Here is an 18,421-nt window from a genome sequence, read left to right as displayed (position 1 = left end):
GGGCACTGGGATAATAATAACTTACTGAACCTCCATAGCTTAAAAAGGTTGATGCTAATATACTCCTAATGTTATAGGCCCAGAATGATGAACTTCTCCAAGTGCTCAAGACAGATCTGAAACCCAAGTGTTCTAATTTAAGAGCCTCCATCTTTAACTACTATGATATACTGCTGGGCAAAGTACGTTAAACATACCAGTGGTGGATCTTAAGAGTGTTGCAGGTCATTCGATAGATACTACTGTCTTTTAACTTCTTTTTAACTGTTATAGTTTTTAAGTATTTCAGTGTCTCAAATGAATAGTCAAGAAAAAATAAGTCTTTTCAGGTTGTTTTGTATTTGATCATTCCCCAGCGTTTGACCATTTTTGACCACCACATTCTTCTTTTTCAAAATTCTATCCTTGGCTTCTGTTACACTATATCTCCTACCTTCATTTTCTTCCTACTTCTGTGTCCCAGGTTCCTTTGCAGGCTCCTGTCTATGAGTTTATGAACTTACAAGTATTCATCAGTGTTCTAGCCCTCTAGGCCTTCTATTTTTCTCACCCTATTTACTCTTCTTGAGCAATTTTATCCATTCCCATGACTTCAGCGAACAACTATGTGCTGACAATTCCCAGATCTGTAGTTTTTCTTCCCTACACCTCTGTCATTAGATATATATGTAAATGTCTCTTAGACATCTCACTCTCCAAAGATGTTTTGAAATGGATGTTCTGAAAGTACATTAGAGTTAACCCATTTAAAAATGAACTCCCCAAGGCAATCTACAGATTTGATGCAATCCCTATCCAATTACCAAAGGCATTTTTCACAGAACTAGACCAAAAAAAAAAAATCTTAAAATTTGTATGGAGACACAAAAGACCCTGATAGCCAAAGCAATCTTGAGAAAGAAAAACGGAGCTGGAGGAATCATTCTTCCTGACTTCAGACTATACTACAAAGCTACAGTCATCAAAACAGTATGGTACTGGCACAAAAAAGAAATATAGATCAGTGGAACAGGATAGAAAGCCCAGAAATAAACCCATGTACCTAGGCCAGTTAATCTACAACAAGGAGGCAAGACTATACCATGAGAAAAGACAGTCTGTTCAATAAATGGTGCTGGGAAAACCAGACAGCTACATGTAAAAAAATGAAACTAAAACATTCTTTAACACCATACACAAAAAAAAATCTCAAAATGGATTAAAGACCTAAATGTAAGACTGGATACTGTAAGAGGAGAACATAGGCAGAACACTCTTCAACATAAATTGCAGCAATGTCTTTTTGGATCCACCTCCTAGAGTAATGGAAATAAAAACAAAAATAAAAAATGGGACCTAATTAAACTCAAAAGCTTTTGCATAGCAAAGAAACCACAAAACGAAAAGACAACCCACAGAATGGGAGAAAATATTCACAAACGATGCAACCAAAAAGGGATTAGTCTCCAAAATTTACAAACAGCTCATGTGACTCAATATCCAAGAAGCAAACAACCCAATCAAAAAATGGGCAGAAGACCTAAATAGACATTTCTCCAAAGAAGACATACAGATGGCCAAGAGGCACATGACAAACTGCTCAACATCACTAATCATTAGAGAAATGCAAATCAAAACTACAGTGAGATATCACCTCACACCAGTAAGAATGGCCATCATCAAAAAGTCTACAAACAATAAATGCTGGAGAGGGTGTGGAGAAAAGGGAACCCTCTTGCACTGCTAGTGGGAATGTAAATTGGTACAGCCACTATGGAGAACAGTAGGGAGGTTCCTTAAAAAACTAAAAATAGAGCTACCATGTGATCCAGTAATCCCACTCCTGGACATATATCTGGAGAAAAACATGGTTCAAAAGGATACATACACCCAATGTTCATTGCATCACTGTTTACAATAGCCAAGATGTGGAAGCAACTTAAATGTCCATCAACATAGAAATGGATAAAGAAGATGTGGTACATATATACAATGGAATATTACTCAGCCATTAAGAAGAATGAAATAATGCCATTTGCAGCAACATGGGTGGACCTGGAGATTATCATACTAAGTAAGTCAGACAGATAAAGACAAATATCATATGATATTGCTTATGTGCGGAATCTTAAAAAAAATGACACAAATGAACTTATTTTCAAAATGGAAACCGACTCGCAGACTTCAAAAAAAACTTATGGCTACCAGGGGGGAAGAGTGGGGGGATATATTGGGTATTTGGGATTGACATGTACACACTGCTATTTTTAAAACAGATAAAAAACAAGGACCTACTGTAAAAAAATAATAATTAAAACAGAGGGAGCTCCAAATCTTTGTTATCCTTTCACCCTGAACATGCTTCTGCCTTATTCTGTATCTCATTGGGTGTCACCACTAACTACACACTGTTGCTCAAATCAGAAACCCAGAGGTTAATTTTGACTATTTTCTATCAGATCAATCATTCACCAAAGTCTGTTGATTCCATCTCTTAAATATTTCTCCTGTTTGTCCAGATCTCTCAATTCTGTCACTACTATGGAATTGGCCACTATAGTCTCTCAAGCGTTTTTATACATCAGCCTCCAAAATGATTTATCTGCCTCAAGTTATACTTTTCTCCAGTCTATTCTCCATACTGTGACTAGTACCATCCTTCTAAAATACAGACTTGATCGTGCATTATTTTTCCACCACAGTTGGAAACAGGAATATCAAGTGCAGCACTAGAAGGCAGAGAAGGAATAGGCAGACAGGTAAAAGTAAAACCAGAAATACATACAGTTTCAGTGCTGATTTAGTGACTATGAGGGTTAGGTCCCCAAAATGATAGAACTCTAGTATTACTGAGCATCTACTAAAAACAAAAATGTCACTTGCTTATACTATAAATGTGTTTATTCACTAGATATATCTTTTCCTGGATTTTAAAATATACTCTGCCTTTCACACTACTATATTATAATCTATCTACAGAATAATCAACTTTAATATATTCTCTAAATCACTGACATGATACTCCTATAAATTAGATATACAATTTACTTTTCTCACGTAACAATTTCACATTTTTAAATGACTTTTTAGGTGGTGCATCATTCTCTGTTTCACTTCGGGCCTAAATTCTAATGTACCTTCTAAGTTTAAAGTGCAAATATTTTGTAAAATCTTGACTTTCCGGAAATACCTCAATCTATGCAAAGTCTATGTACAAGTCAAATCTGACTTTTAAGAAGTTTCAGTTTATTTCAGAGTTATTCTCAAGAAAGTGTGGAAAGGATTCAGATTAATCTCTATAATCCTGTTATATCATTTTTATTTTCTTTTGAAATATTGTGGTTCCCAAGAAGTTATGAAACAGAGTTCAGATTTATTCTCTGGGTTTAAAAATCCTCCATTAATTTGCCTCATCCTACTTTTCCCCTTTTGTATCCTCGTTTCTCCTTTAAAAATTGTGCAAATCTTGTATGTTTAGATCCCCAGTCACACATTGCTCATTCTGACCTTGAATCTTTGTTGATATAGCTACCTACCAGAGGTGGGCAGTTCAAATAAAGAGTGAGCTGGGCAAGTTCTGAGACAGTAGGAAGTGTTTTAACCTGAAGACATATTTCAGTCTAAAGATGTCCATGTTTGTAAATTTAAGCATGTATGATTTAAACAAAACACGCTTACATATAAGTTACAGTGATTGACTGTGACCTCTGGTTCATACTGTTTCCTCCCCCACCATCTCTGTAATGTCTCGGATCTTTAAGATTAGTTTTCCAAATGCAGCCTTTTTTGCTAGTTCCAGCAGGAATATGGCTTCTGTGAATTATTCCTGGCTATATCTAAAACATCATGTTTTACCTGTACTTTTGACTAGCTCTAGTTAGGACATATCAGACTATCAGTCACCATGCCAGATGCTTTACATATGTTACCCAATTTATTTATTTACCCATTAATGTATGTCATCAGCATAGTTGGTATCCCCAGTTTATAGATATCAAATCTGAGAAGCAGAAGAAAAGTAACTTACCGAAGGTCCCATAGTTAGTAAATGAAAATGATTTTAATGGATGAGCTGTTACATGATATTTGAAAGATAGTTTCATGAGCATTTTTTTTAAAGAATGCAGTATTCTCTTATTTTTCAGTTTACATGTTATAATATTGTACCCTGTTTTTTCAGTGTATAGTCTTTGCTATGACTTCTGGCCAGATGTGGAATCATATCCGTGGACCACCATATGCTCATAAAAACCCGCACAATGGACAGGTGGTAAGTGCATGTTCTGTGCATCAGTATTATGAACTTTAATCCTGTTTACATAGGAATCCGAAATTATGTTTAGCATTTAGTAAGAAAGGATTCTATTTGTAAATCGAAATATATGTTCTTTCTCTTCTCATTTACTACCTTCACCATGTACATACACACAACATGCACATATATATATTTTTTTAGGGTGAGGACTGCTTTAGCGTGGATTAAAAAAAATTCAGTGTACCTACTTATCAAATATATACACATAAATTATTTTTCCAACTTTGCAGACTGCTATGGCAATAATACGTAATGCCAAAAGAGGAAATAGGAACAGTCTGTAGCGAGTGTCCCAGCAATGATAAATTTAATTTAGCTCAGAAGATCATTAAGAACCCTGAAGCCATTGTATTAGGATGCCAGGAACTGTTTGCCAGAAAATTGAAAGTGAAATTGGTGTGTAGTTAAATCAGTAGCAAAATTTACATTAGTAACTGCTATTGTTTTGCTGCCTTCCCTTTCCTTTTGGTGGGTGGGAAATATTGTCATAGATCAACTTTGCAGAATACTGTCTTTGAGGCTTAGTATTAGGTTGGTGAAGATTACTGTTCTAAAATGTGCCTTTTTTCTCTAGCTTTTTCTTTATACAGATTTTGAGGGAAGAATATAATGACACCCCTCGTGCACTCATCACCAAACTTAATTACCAGTTCATAACCAATCTTGTTTCATCTATTCTCCCATCCAGTTCTCTTTACCGCTGTTGGATTCTTTTGAAATAACTGCCCAATATCATTTCATTTCAAACATAAATATTTCAGTAGGTACCTATAAAAGATGAGGCTTTCTTAAAAAATCATAACCACAGTACCAGAATCACACCTAAAATGGTAATAAATTCTTAATTTCTGAATATTGTGGCTCTGAATGGAATAAAGTTATCCCATGGCCAATCATGTTATAATTTCTCTATAAATATAAATGTATAATGTAAGCTTATGAGGTTTGTTCTTCACTGCTTACAGTACTTCAAATATCTTTAATATTAAAAAAGCTAACAAGTTATTTCTTCTTCCTAAATTGTTTGTGGCTTTCTTTGAACTTCTTTGTGGAACGGTAATATAGGGGTATAGTTCACTTTACTTACTGTATGTACCCTGATGGCTCAATTAGATTTTAAGGGCTGGTTGCTAGTTACAGTCACTAACACTATATAATAACCATTTTGGTCTCATATTTTTGTCAACATTTTCAGATTTCTTCTATAGGTGTCAAGAATATGGAGTCAAAGTTAGACTCTGGATAATCAGATGCTGTAGTAAATCAGACATGTCTTTTGTTATGTGTACTCTGTATTTTTTAAATCTGTCACTAATTAGAAAAGTGATTTGAATGTCTAATATTCAAAATTAATTTTACAGAAAAAATAATTGGAAGTAATTATCAAGCAATAAATTGTCCCCTTATCTTCAAGTCTTCCTGACCATCCTATTTAAAAGTGTAGTCCTTTTCTCTCATCCTCTTCCCCAATACCCATAACTCACTGTCTTCCTTTCCTTTTTAAATTTCTTCTCCATAGCACTTATAACACGTTATATAATTTACTATTTTGTGTTACTTTTGTTTGTCTTTTGCCAGGACCCCAGTAGGGTATAAGCACTTGACAGCATGGCTTTTTATCCACTTTGGTCCCTGATATGTTCCTATTTCATAAAGAGGGCCTGACACAAAGATTTGATCACTATTGTGTTAATGATACTTAAAAGTGTAAATTTTGGAAATTGATAAAATTTTTATCACTGCCTTTTAATATTCTTATAACATTTCTTAGGCAAATAAACATATTAAGCATTGCTTTTTATTATTTGCTTAAATACATTTGTTAAAGTATATGAAAAATTCATCAACATTCTTGTGAAATGTTTTAGCTTATGTAGGGGAAGAAAATATAATTTTCCCTCTACTGTTCTGAGTCTTTGGCTGAGGCCCCTGTAACAAAAGACAGAATAACAAGAGAAAAACAAAGTGATTAACATGTATACCTCATGTATACATGGGAGATAGGGAAAAATGAATAACTCTCAGAGGTGGCTTAGAGCTCAGGCTTATGTGCCATCTTCAGTTACAGACAGAAAGAAAGGTATTGAGGGAAAGCCAGTTGTGGAAGTGACCAGGAAAAGTAAGACAAGCAAAAGTGAGGTGTAGTGTGCAGATTTAAGTTTGCGGTTGCCTTCTCCATTGATAAGGATCTAAAGTTGTCTCCAAGGATTGTCTCCACCTGTAGATTGTCTCTACCTATGTCCTTGCTGGTAGAGAAAGGAGGAGGGACACCGTTGTGAATTTATGTCCTGCTTTTAGGCAGATTGGAGAAGGCAGAGAACTTTTCTAATATCTGCTTCTTCTCAGTGCCTTCAGCTTAAAATAATTCTTAGGCCAAAGTGGCATATTTTAAAGTGTTGTATTCTGTCACTCTTCATTCTCACTGTAATCTTCTTACCATTTCAACCATTACTTTGCTAAATCATGAGACTCTAATCCCCTCACACGTCGTTTACTGGAGTAAGCGCCAAAAAAATTTGCACTGATTACAGTAACAGTGACAACGTGGATGCCATCTATTGCTCACTGAATATATGCTAGGCACTAGACTTCACAAATGAGTATTTTAGGCCACTAGGTGAATATTCCTAAAGCATACTTTGACCATATTGATAATATTAATATGTGTGGACCAGAGTTATCAGTTAAATTGGAAATCCTAAGTGGCTGTCCATTACTTGCCCATTGTAATTTTCCTTTCCAGCCTAAGACCTCTACTCCTTTGCAGAGAAACTCAGTGTTAGTGTATTTGTACTGTCCCTTGTCCCCTAAATATATGCTTTATTTTGCTGCTTCCATTCCTGGAATTTCTATCAAATCATGCCCATCCTTCAAATACCACCTAATTTGCCAACCCTCTGAAATGCATTCCTTAAGTACGTTAGAAGTTCTTCTTCCCTTTACACATTTATAAATATGTAGTTAGCCCATTTATGTATCTCTGCATTCCTTTATAATAATATATTTTTAATATTTTATGTATTAGTCAAATTCTTAACATAGGGAGTTTCTTTTAAGCTATTTTTCATCTTTACACTTACATACAGCTGGTCCTCAATGAATGTTTTATTAAATGATTATAGAGACTCACACTAGGAGATTTTGGTTTCTTGAATTGTATTATCTTAATTCTTTCCATTTATTTTTTGTCACTAGTCTGAATGATAATAGGATCAACATGTCACTGTTAATTCCACATAAACCAGTTAGTAACCTTAATGTGACAGGAACACTTATTTTAAGGTTTAGATTAGATTGGAAAGAAATTTTCTCTATTGATTTAGAAAATGTTTTATTTGCCCCCTCCACATTGTTGTATTACTATTTTGTAAGTAGAGGTTGGCATGGCCCTTAGGAAAAGGTACTGTGATGGCCCAGAGGAACACATTAAGAAAACAGAATTTTCTATATTTTTAAAAGAAAAAAACTTTTCCTTCATACGTGCATCTAGTTTTCAGAGTACGTATTTTAGCTTTTCAGCACCTTAATCAAAAGTTACAGAAATGATGAAACTGAAACCTATAACCACGTTGTTTAAAGAAATGAATTTTGTCCCAAACTCTTCACGAAATGAATTTTGTCCCAAACTCTTCACCCTCATATTTTATAAAAACATTTTTTCTTACATTTGAATAAAGTATTAGGATTGAAGGAAAAAAATCATGAAAGTCTTGGAAATATAGGAGCTTCTTGCTGCACAATCAATTGCTTGAGTGTGCTCTTGGCCAGAGATGTGGATATGGTTTTGGACTGATCTGTTAATTACTAAGATGTTACTTACTAAGCAGTATAGACAAAAGCAGGTTAAAGGGGCAGGAGAATGTTGCCCATTAGTATATAGCTCTTTTCCTGTTTTGCATTTTAACGTATTTTAGCAAAACTTCCCTTCCTGCTTTTTAATATGCATAATGTCAACATACACTGAAACAGAAAATTGTTTTTGTTTTAATGAATTGATTTGCATAATAATGTGTTTTCATATTACTGGAACAAAATAGAAGATTAACTTTGCTTTATAAAATCAAGTGGTTACTGGTACAGAATTATACTTTAAACAATGACTGTCCATTAGAATAATAATAGTGAATGGTTTTCTTTATAATAGATGTGTTTAAATTTCAAGATATAACTTGAAAATTAGCACTATCCTTCTTTGGTAATTTCTTCATATTTTAACCTGTATTTCTAAAAAGAAATTACCATGTAGGATTTGTGTTTTTCAGAATAACTATAATTAGGCTATTTATCTCTTTCAGTGGTATGGAATAAAATGACAGAGTGAGTATCTTATGAATATTTATAAAGGAATTTTATAATTTGGCATTATTTCTTATGACCAATGCACATTTAGTGGAGTAAGGTATATGAAACAGTAAGTTTACTGTGGTTTTCATATTTGTAACATAATTGAATAACCATTTACATTTTAAAGACTTATTTTTAGGTAGCTATTACACATAAATATCAGCTAAATGAATTCTAATTTTTGTTCATTTTTTCTAAATTAGTTTTTAAAATATGTTTGGCTTCAACTATTTGATTTATGTTAGATGATTTAAGAGATTTGTATTAAAATTGTTTATGAAGAAGTATTTCAATGTTAAAGTGAACTTAACTTTGTAAATACTTTAAAATTGTACTATGAAGGTCTGTATGGTTTCCAGAAATAGTTGGGTTGTTCCCCCGACCCCCCCACCCCCCGGTTTTTCTGAAGTTAGTTTCTAAATAGAATTCTGGATGGTGGTGAGTTCTTTTGTGTCAAACTTTTTAAATTGCCTAATTTGCTGTTTTTCCTGTATATGGGAGTTTTTTAATGGATTTGGCGTTGTAACATCTAGTTTTATACCTTTTAAGTATAATACTGTGAGGTCAGAGAGCAGGTATTTTACAAATGAGGAAAAATAATAGTCCAAGTAGTAGAAGCCAGAATTAGAATGGTGGATCTTGTAACATGATCGAGAGTCATTCGAAGACTAAGTTGATAATAATTAGACTAAATATTTAAAATACATATTTAAAGTTTAGACATAAATGTTGTTAGTAACAGTGGTTAATGTTTGGATCTTGATGCTAAAATCTATTTTAAATTTTTGACAGAAATTCTGAGTCTGAGGGCCCTGAGCAATCTATGAATCTGAAATGATATCTACTATTTTCTGCAGGGAGATTGACTAATTAAATATGGGTGAAATGTCATGAAACCTCCATAACCTTGACAAACATAGTCCTTTTAAATAAAGTGACTAAGACCTAATAAGACCCTAGAGGCTTAAAGATATACGTGGCCAGGTGTAATCCTAGAATGTGTCATTAGCTTCCAGGCTGTATTTTTCTATTATCTGGTTCCTCTCATTATTCTTTAAAATATGATACTTTGACTTCTTCTTTCAACTTTTGCTTTTAAAGTTTACTTTCTGATCATAAAATTAATAAATGCTCACTATGAAAATTTAGAAAATTATAAAAAATAGGTATCAATAAATGCAACCCCTTGTAGTTTCATGTCAAGGAGAAAGAACACACTATGTAGTTAAGTAAACTCTCTCCCTATAGGTAATAGATTACAGAGAATGTTGTTGCATTAAGCTGTAAAGTTATGAGAAGTATGAGATGCAGAACATTAAAAGCTAGGCTAGTCATTCAAAATATAAGCAGAGAGATTAAAAGGCCACTGAGAATTGACTAGCCTTTCTTGCATCAAGCAAATACCATAGATTTAAACCTACATACACACAGTTTAACAAAGGGGATGGGTCTATGTACATTCCTAAGATGATGCTATAAAAAGGTGACAGTGAAACAGAAGTGAAGAGAGATTTTTCAGGGTTAAGATGGTATGATACACCTCTGCCTTACTTCTTGTTAAATACTGATAGGGATTCATCAAAATGCAAAGCCAACAACAGAATTACAAAGTAGAGCTAACTAAACCCAAATCCCAAAGCATGGGAGAACTTCTGTTAACATCTGAATTTATTGCAATGGACATTGGCATATAGTTTCTTTGTGCTTGTGAACTTCCTCAGAGTTCTCTTTAAGTTGCCATCAGTATGCTTACATTTATTCTACTTATTCCCCAGAAACATTGTTTTACTTCCCATGTCGTCCTCTCATCTTACCAGAGGTTTCATGTTCTGCCTCATGCTGTCAGGGCTATATTGAGCTACTAGTGGGAAAGACAAGCTGATAACAGATTCCTTTGTTGGCCCCAAACATGAAAAGCCATGGTTCTTTCTGTGAAACAGCATTAAGTCATGTTTCAGAAGCATAAGCTTCACACCCATTGTTAACTTCTTCCACTCGTGCTAACTTTGGAACCGTATAACGTTAGATAAATGCTACCAGGACTTCACCTTTTCCTCATTTGTAAAATTTCAAGGTAGGTATAAGTGGTTTCTGTCCCCACGCCACATTAACCCTTACTGCCCTTATAGACTGGCTGTCTCATGGAGTAGTGAAGGGATGTTTGGGCTGTGAAACGCGTATCATACCAAGAGGGATGAATGTGGCTCCCCACCCCACTCCTCCTGGCACCCCCATAGGACATTTGGTAGTTTCTGGATAGTTTTGGTTGTCACAACGGTGGGGGTAGCTGCCCTCTACTGGCAGCCAGTGGTGGAGCCAGGGATGCCGCTAAGCATCCTACAGTGCAGAGGACACTGCTCACAGCAAGGAAGCACGAGGCTCAGACATCAGAGTTGAAAATGAGAAGCTCCAGAGAATCTTAAATATAATTTTGTTTTCTTATATATTTTGTAGCCAAGAAGGCCATCCCATCTAGCATTTATACCCAAAGGATGACTTTCTTGAAAAAAAATTTTTTTTAATTGAAGCAACCAGTGAGTGCTTCGGATCACACTGACCTGTGGTTTAATGTTTGGGAGGATTGTATATATGGAACACCATCACTAAATATAACTGATATGAAAATGTTTTGGGTATAATTGTTTGCTTTAATCTATCTTAGTAAACGCTATTTAATCTTGGACATTTTATATATGCTTACAAAGAGATGTTTACATAAGAGAGAGTAAAAATGACTCTTAGGCCCACGGAGTCATGTTTATGCCTTGTCCTGAAGTATACAGGCAGAGAAACAGATGGGAAGAGAACGGGCTTGAGTTCTTCCCAAGCTCTGCCTCTTAGCAGTTGTGTCGCTAGGGGTGGAAGTTACTTAGACTCATTTAATATAAGAAAAGATGGACTAATACTGCTTTTCTTACCTTGTAGTTTGTGAGATAAAATATAATCATAGATGTATAAGAGCTTTTAAAAGTTGAAAACACTCCTGTCTTAGTCTGGGTCCCTCCCAGAACAGACCCAAAGACAACAATTCAGATGAAAGTAGCTCATGCTGGAGGTGAGGCAAACGTGAGAAAGGAGCGGGAAACTGAGTTCAGGAAGGGAAGGCAGTCAAAAAAGATGCCGTATCCAGCCCATGAGCGCTTTGGGCCACTGAAGCTTAATACTGCTTGGGGATCTCTGGGAGCTGGTGTGGAACACATACAGGGATTTTCCCACCCCAGTGGTGAGGGAAACTAAGGTATTGATGTTCATATACCAGCTCTCATCAGTCACTCGTTGAGTGCTATTTCTCTGGGGAAGGCGTTACTTTCCCTGCACTGGTGGATTTCAGGATGGTGCACGGGCACCATCGTAGATGTGTCTACTACAGCTTCTCATAAGAGTTTATTCTTTGTTAGCAGATTCCAAAACAGAGGAAAAAAATCATGAAGAAACATACTTTTCAAATGGTGCTAAGATACCACGCTCTGAAAACAATAGCAACAAGTAGTCAAAATGTCTCACCAATTGTGAATAATTTTTTAAGTCAATATCATATTTGTCTTGTAGATAATCCTGTAGGGAAAATTATAAAAACATATTTATTTAAGAATATCTGTCAGAAATTGTTTTATCCTGTTGTACATTTTAACAATTCTTATATAGGTAAACAGATTATTTGCTCCTTTATAGAAGGTTTGTTACTGATGCTCTGTCAACGGGGCCTGTGTTTTGAATTGTATTTTCGGGAAGGGGTATACATTCCAGTCCTCTCAGCTATCCATCCCCACTCCTCATTCACCTTAGGATCAACACTGGTTTGAGTAGTGGATAGTTTGTGGCCATCAACAGAAGTGATACATAGTGGGCCTGTGTCAGCTCTGAACTTCTGATTCTAGCTTCAGTAGTTCAATTTTCTCTCTGAACTGAGCTAATTGGATCAGATAAGCTTAAAAGACTGTGGAGTATGTTGTTGGGTCTTTACTTAGCTATTAGCTTTAAAAAATTATATATATTTGTAATATCAGTGACTGTTCACATTTTCACATATTAATTGTGAAATAACACATGCCTACAAGGATCTACAGATGTTACCAGAGTAAGTTTCACCACACTGAACTTAAATGTAAATGAATATAGACAATGTAAAGAAAATTAATAGTGCAGGCAGTATGTTACTATGCTGATTTGCAAGTTTGTTTGTTACTGTTAAGTTGCTATGTAATGGCACAAGTCAAGTACTAATGGTCTACTTCACGGCGTGAAAGTCATCACAAAAACAGTCATTACTGTGTAGCTAAAGGGAATCTGTATAACTGTGTGATTACATGGGACATAAAGACATTTTCTTTCGTTAAAAAAAAAACATCTTGAATGAGATGCATTCAGTTAAATAAACTTGTGCTTAGATTATAACTCCCAACTAAATAAATATATTGTCCTCTTTTTTAAGATTTGGCTTTTAGCTGCTGCCTGAGAGTTGCTATGGGTTTACCATATATAATCCAAAATTTTTCACTGCATTATACTTCAGTTGTGAATGTAGCTAAGAGCTGTGTTCTACATGCACATGCAAAAGCATTTTGTTGCAAAAATGCATTCTGCTTAATCGAGAATTTATCGTTAATGTAGCACTTGTCTCAGGTAGCCATAATAGTCTTACACTTTCTCCAGTGCTGTACACTCTCATGCCTCAGGGATTTTGCATATACTAGCTCTTTGAGGGACATATTTTAGTCCTAAGTGGAAAATTGTATAGGCTTATTTAAACTAAATACAATTATTTTATTTAGGATATTCAGGAGTTTTATTATAATCTTCATACCACCAGCAAAGAGAATGTCAACATATAACAAAAAATTTTAAACAAAAAAAAAACCGGAAAGAGAATAATAATTGGTAAAGGTATGCAAAAATTTTATGGTAGAGTTTGGAATTGAGAGTGCAGAAATTTTATGGTAGAGTTTGGAATTGAGAGTCTGCCTTTTCATTTATTCATTCCTTTATTTTTCCATCCAATAAATGTTTGTTGAGAGCCCATTCAATACCAGGTACTGTATCTGCCCTAGTAGTACAGCTATATCATGGAGCTGACAGACTAGTAGAGAGATGCAGTATGATCTGGGTTTGCCCAAAGTCTTGGTCATTAAATCTCTGCTTATTATTGCATTGTGTGGTATTAGAAACTGAACTGTTTTAAAAGTTTGCCTCAGTACCATGGTTGCTCTGTTGCTATGGCCTTGCGTCTTCTCTCTTGGCAAGCTTTGCCTTATCTTTTTATTTCTTTTGATTTTAAAATTTTTTGTGTCTAGTTGGCCATTGGTAAGACTCTTTGCCTTTATCTCTGGCATCTATTGCTGCTTCTCTCTGCCCTCTACATGTGGTTTTGACTTTCATCATCACTCTTGATCCTAAACTCACTGACCTTTACCAATTCTGAAGCCAACCCAAACTGCTCCTTTACTTCCTTTCAACTGTTTAGCTACTAACAACCCTGGCAATTAATTAAGAAGGACCATGTAATTTGTATCCTTACCACCTATCAAAACATTTCACACATGGCAGATATTAAATAAAAATAAAGCTGAATAGATGAATAAATCTTTCTTTGCAAATAGGAACTCAAGTTATATTTTTAGCCTTTCAAAAATGTTAACTATGTCTGAAAAACAGCGGCTTCCCTCCTGAGCTTTGTTTGTACTTTGTAATTAAAACCTTGAAGCACATACCCAAAGGGATTATAATACTACAAAATGAGAATGTGTTTTACAATGTCAAATTTAATCTAATACAGTTAAACATTCTGAGAATCCAGAGTAAATGTGATTTCAGAGAAAATAGTAAAAAAGCAAAGGCACGAAGAACTGACCTGCCCACAGAGAAAGGGATAAATAATACAAACCAGTTAGCAAATAACTTTTTTCCAACTTTGGTAAATTATTGAGTACATTGCAAAGAATAATGGACTAAATAGACCCCTATGGTCATTATAAACCAAGGAAATTATTCTCATACTATGAATAAAATTGAGTCAATTATATTAAACATAATAAGCATATACATTCTAATTTTAAAAAAGCATTTTAGAGGTATATCTCCACAACTTCAAAATAAGACCATGTAAATTTCGGTAACTCAGAATATTTCTTATTCATTGCGTATTTTCCAACGTCATTATATTTTGATTCTTTAAAATGCTAATCAATGATTTAAATAAATTTTTTATAAACTTGGATGAAATTAGCATTCAAAAATTATTTCAATATTCATATTATCACATCACCTTTAGATATAAAGATTAGGAGCCATGAGAAAATTTGTGTAAATTTTACGTATTAGGTTACATTAAAATAAGTTTTAGGGCTGCTTATACTTAAGTAACCTTTTTTCCCCATAAAGCCTTAAACACCACATCATATGTGTCACATATATTTATCAAAACAGAGAATCAAATATACTGTGTCCCTCTTATATTAAAAAAAAATGCCAGTGTGATTTGGTCATGCTATAGACCAAATTATGCTATAGTTTATGAATAATTAATAACCTCAAGGGGAAGAAACAATAGGTCTGCATTGGAGAAATGTCCCATTATCTTGGAGGAGTCATGCTGAATATTTTGAACAGTAGATGTCTTTCTCTCTCCCCTTCCATACATTCTCTCTTACTCATTTCTTCCCTCCCCCTAAATATTATTAAACTTTTGGTGTCATTTTAGCTAAATAATAAAAATAGCCTAAAGGATGTATTAGAATAGGACTCAGGTAGAAAAATGAGTCAGGTATTTTATTTTCTGTTAATTCTTGTTAACAATGTACACATAATACATTTCCTTTTATTGTAAGTATTATAATTGTGGGATGACATTCCTCCTTTTCTGTACTTGTAAAACCCTCTTCCTCTCTCATCCAAAAAAGGGCTGCTTTTTTGCATGAAGTCATTTCTTTATGCTCCTGGATGAATATAAAGTTCTCCAATTCTGAATGACCGTGGTAGTTCTTTGTCGTATTCATTTTTCTCAGTCTTATATAGTTTTTACATAATCATCTCCACTAATAAAATGAAATTACCTTGGCCACAGAATGAGAATATTATTTATCTGTGTAATTCTCTTTATAAGACTTATACAGACTTGTTGAATTAATGAATAAACGAGCCAAAGAACATACACACAAAATGATCAAACCTGATGGATTATGTACATTTTATTCTGTATTTGGGCTAATAATGTTGTGTGTGTTCTCCTAGCTATTTATAAAGTGTCAAAGTTTTTGTTTTGTTTTTTATTTTCTTGTTCTTAAGTTAATCGGAGAAAATAAGTGCTTTAAATTAATTTTGTTCTGCTCCCTAACTAGGAGACCATTGACCATATACAGTATAGAAATGACTACTTATGAAATTATTTCTAGCTATACAATTATATCTAATAGTCTATTAATAATTTACTTACACAGGTTGTAATTGTTTATTTCTTACCTTACTAAAGTTTAATGTATTTGAAAAGTTTGGACTTGTCTGATTTGGGTTTATCCCGAACTGTGTATTGAAATACAAAATCTACACCATAAAATGTTTTAAAACAATTTTTAAATATTGCTTGCCTCTACTATAACTTCTAATCTTTTCTTTATCCCTGAGTGTAATGTTAAAAAAAACTGTTGAATTTCTAATATTCTAAATAAGCCTCATGCCTAAAGTGAGTTTTATAATGGATGTACTAGCAGAGCTGCTGTGTTAATAATGCAAAGATGCTTTAATTCTCTCCCAAAGAAGCAATTACTCTGAAAAGCCACATTTTATTTCTGCCAAGAAACAAAATTACTGTGTCCTACATCAAATCTCACAAAAATCTGTTGTCGTGTTATGTCTTCATGATATTCTTATAGTGTTTATATTTTAGTTTTGTTGACTAGAAGCCATTATTCCTGTAATAACCAATAAATTAGCTTATTGGTTAATATATTAAGTTCTGAAAGAATGGATCATCTTCAACGTATTTTTAAAAACAGGTTTATTAAAAGACACTGTAAATATAACTAGCAATCATTTAACTATAATAACTCCTCACTGAGTTATAATCTACACTTCATTACTGATTATTAAGTCATTATTAAAGACATTCTCATTTTAAAGTTTTTTTTTTTTTTGATGTGGACCATTTTTAAAGTCTTTATTGAATTTGTTACAGTATTGCTTCTGTTTTATGTTTTTCGTTTTTTGGCCACGAGGCATGTGGGATCTTCGCTCCCTGACCAGGGATCGAACCCACACCCCCTGCATTGGAAGGTGAAGTCTTAACCACTGGACGGCCAGGGAAGTCCCAAGACATCCTCATCTTAGAGAAAGTTTTTTCTTTGTATATTTTTCCAAACATTTCCTACATTCACCATGGTTCTGGAAAGTTTCAAACCTTCATAGCTCCCGTTTTATTCTATTTCATTAACGCTATTAAAAAAAATCCAAGTTGCTTGGTGTTTAAGTCTCCAGCTGTCAGTAATCAAAGTCTGTCATAAAATCTAGCATTAATAGGGGTAATATGATCTGAGATAATTAATGACTTAGAAGTGCTAATAGCAACATAGGAGATCCTAGGCTCCCAGTCCCCCATGCGCCTCATAAAAATCAATTATTAGACTGCTATCCACAAATAAAAACCTAGAAAGTCCACTTAGGAAGTTTTAGCCACACAGTGGAACAAAACCCCTGCAAATAATCTCATGAGAAGAGAAGGAAAACAGCTTTGTTTTGCCTGCATCATCCCACCCCCATGCTGGCATTGTTCAGCACCAGGAAGGAACTTCCTAGCTAGAAAGAATTCCCCGTGCCTAAAAAGGAAGAGTGGGGTGAGCAAACAGCTTCTTCATCCTTTTTGGGCCCTGTGCAACTTCAGCTTCACACCACCCACACCAACAAAGCTGAGATTTACAGAGCCAACTAGGATCAAGGAGGACAAGCAGGGACTATTATTAGCACATATGCAGTGCTCATGACTGCATTTCGCAGAGGCCTGCTCTGAGGACAGACTCAGCAGCTTTTGCCACTGATGAAGCCAATGGCCAGCACAGCCACCAGGGACCCCCGGCAAGTTTTGCCATCTTTCACTCCACAGGTGTTTATGTTTGCCGACACTAGCCACCTGAGTTCCTCCCCACCCCTGCTGTAGCTCCAGCACTGCACCAGCAGCCATCACAGTCCTCTGCATCTGCACAAGTGTAAGACACCAGCCGTCTGAGTCCCTCCCCACCTTCACAGGAACCTGGGAGCCATGGTGGCTGTTAGTTCAGGGCTCTGTCATGCAAGATGCAAGTCTAGATTCCTGCTAACCCCGACCTCCATGTCCGGCAACCTGAGCAGAAGCGGTATTATGCCTGAGTCCCACCACAGACACACACACACACATGTGCACACACACATGCATACCTGGTGCCACCACATGCCCCGCACCTGGTGGTCTGGACCACTAGACCCAGGATGACAGCATGCTTTATTATGCCCCACCCACAGGTGAGAAGCTTCCCTTATCAAAGTTAGTTCATAAAGCCTGAAAGAGTGACTGCTGCTTAAAATACTTAGACACCTATGCAAGTCTACAGGGATCACAAAGAATCAGGGAAACATGGCCCCACCAAAGAATACAGTAAACCTCTTGTAACTGGCCCCAGAGAAATAGAGATCCAGGAATTGCCAACAAAGAATTCAGAATAATTGCACTAAAGATGCTCAAAGAGCTATAAGAAATCACAGTTAAATAATTTAACAATACCAGGAAAATGATACAAGAACAAAATGAGAAGTTCAACAATG

General features: G+C 35.1%; 1 protein-coding gene across 4 annotated transcripts in view; it reads left to right on the top strand.

Moving 5' to 3' along the window:
* TUSC3 (tumor suppressor candidate 3) overlaps window positions 1-18,421 on the top strand; it is a 183,611-nt gene that overhangs the window by 102,688 nt on the left and 62,502 nt on the right. For all 4 annotated transcript variants that reach the window (XM_027122717.1, XM_027122716.1, XM_027122718.1 and 1 more), the window contains exon 6: window positions 4,160-4,249. In XM_027122717.1, coding sequence (XP_026978518.1) covers window positions 4,160-4,249 — 90 coding nt within the window. The remainder of the gene's footprint in view (window positions 1-4,159; window positions 4,250-18,421) is intronic.

This window comes from Aethalodelphis obliquidens, unplaced genomic scaffold, assembly GCF_003676395.1.
Source record: "Aethalodelphis obliquidens isolate GAN/ISIS:26980383/991018 unplaced genomic scaffold, ASM367639v1 scaffold25, whole genome shotgun sequence".
NCBI classification, from domain to species: Eukaryota; Metazoa; Chordata; class Mammalia; order Artiodactyla; family Delphinidae; genus Aethalodelphis; species Aethalodelphis obliquidens.
This window is presented reverse-complemented; position numbering and strand designations above follow the sequence as displayed.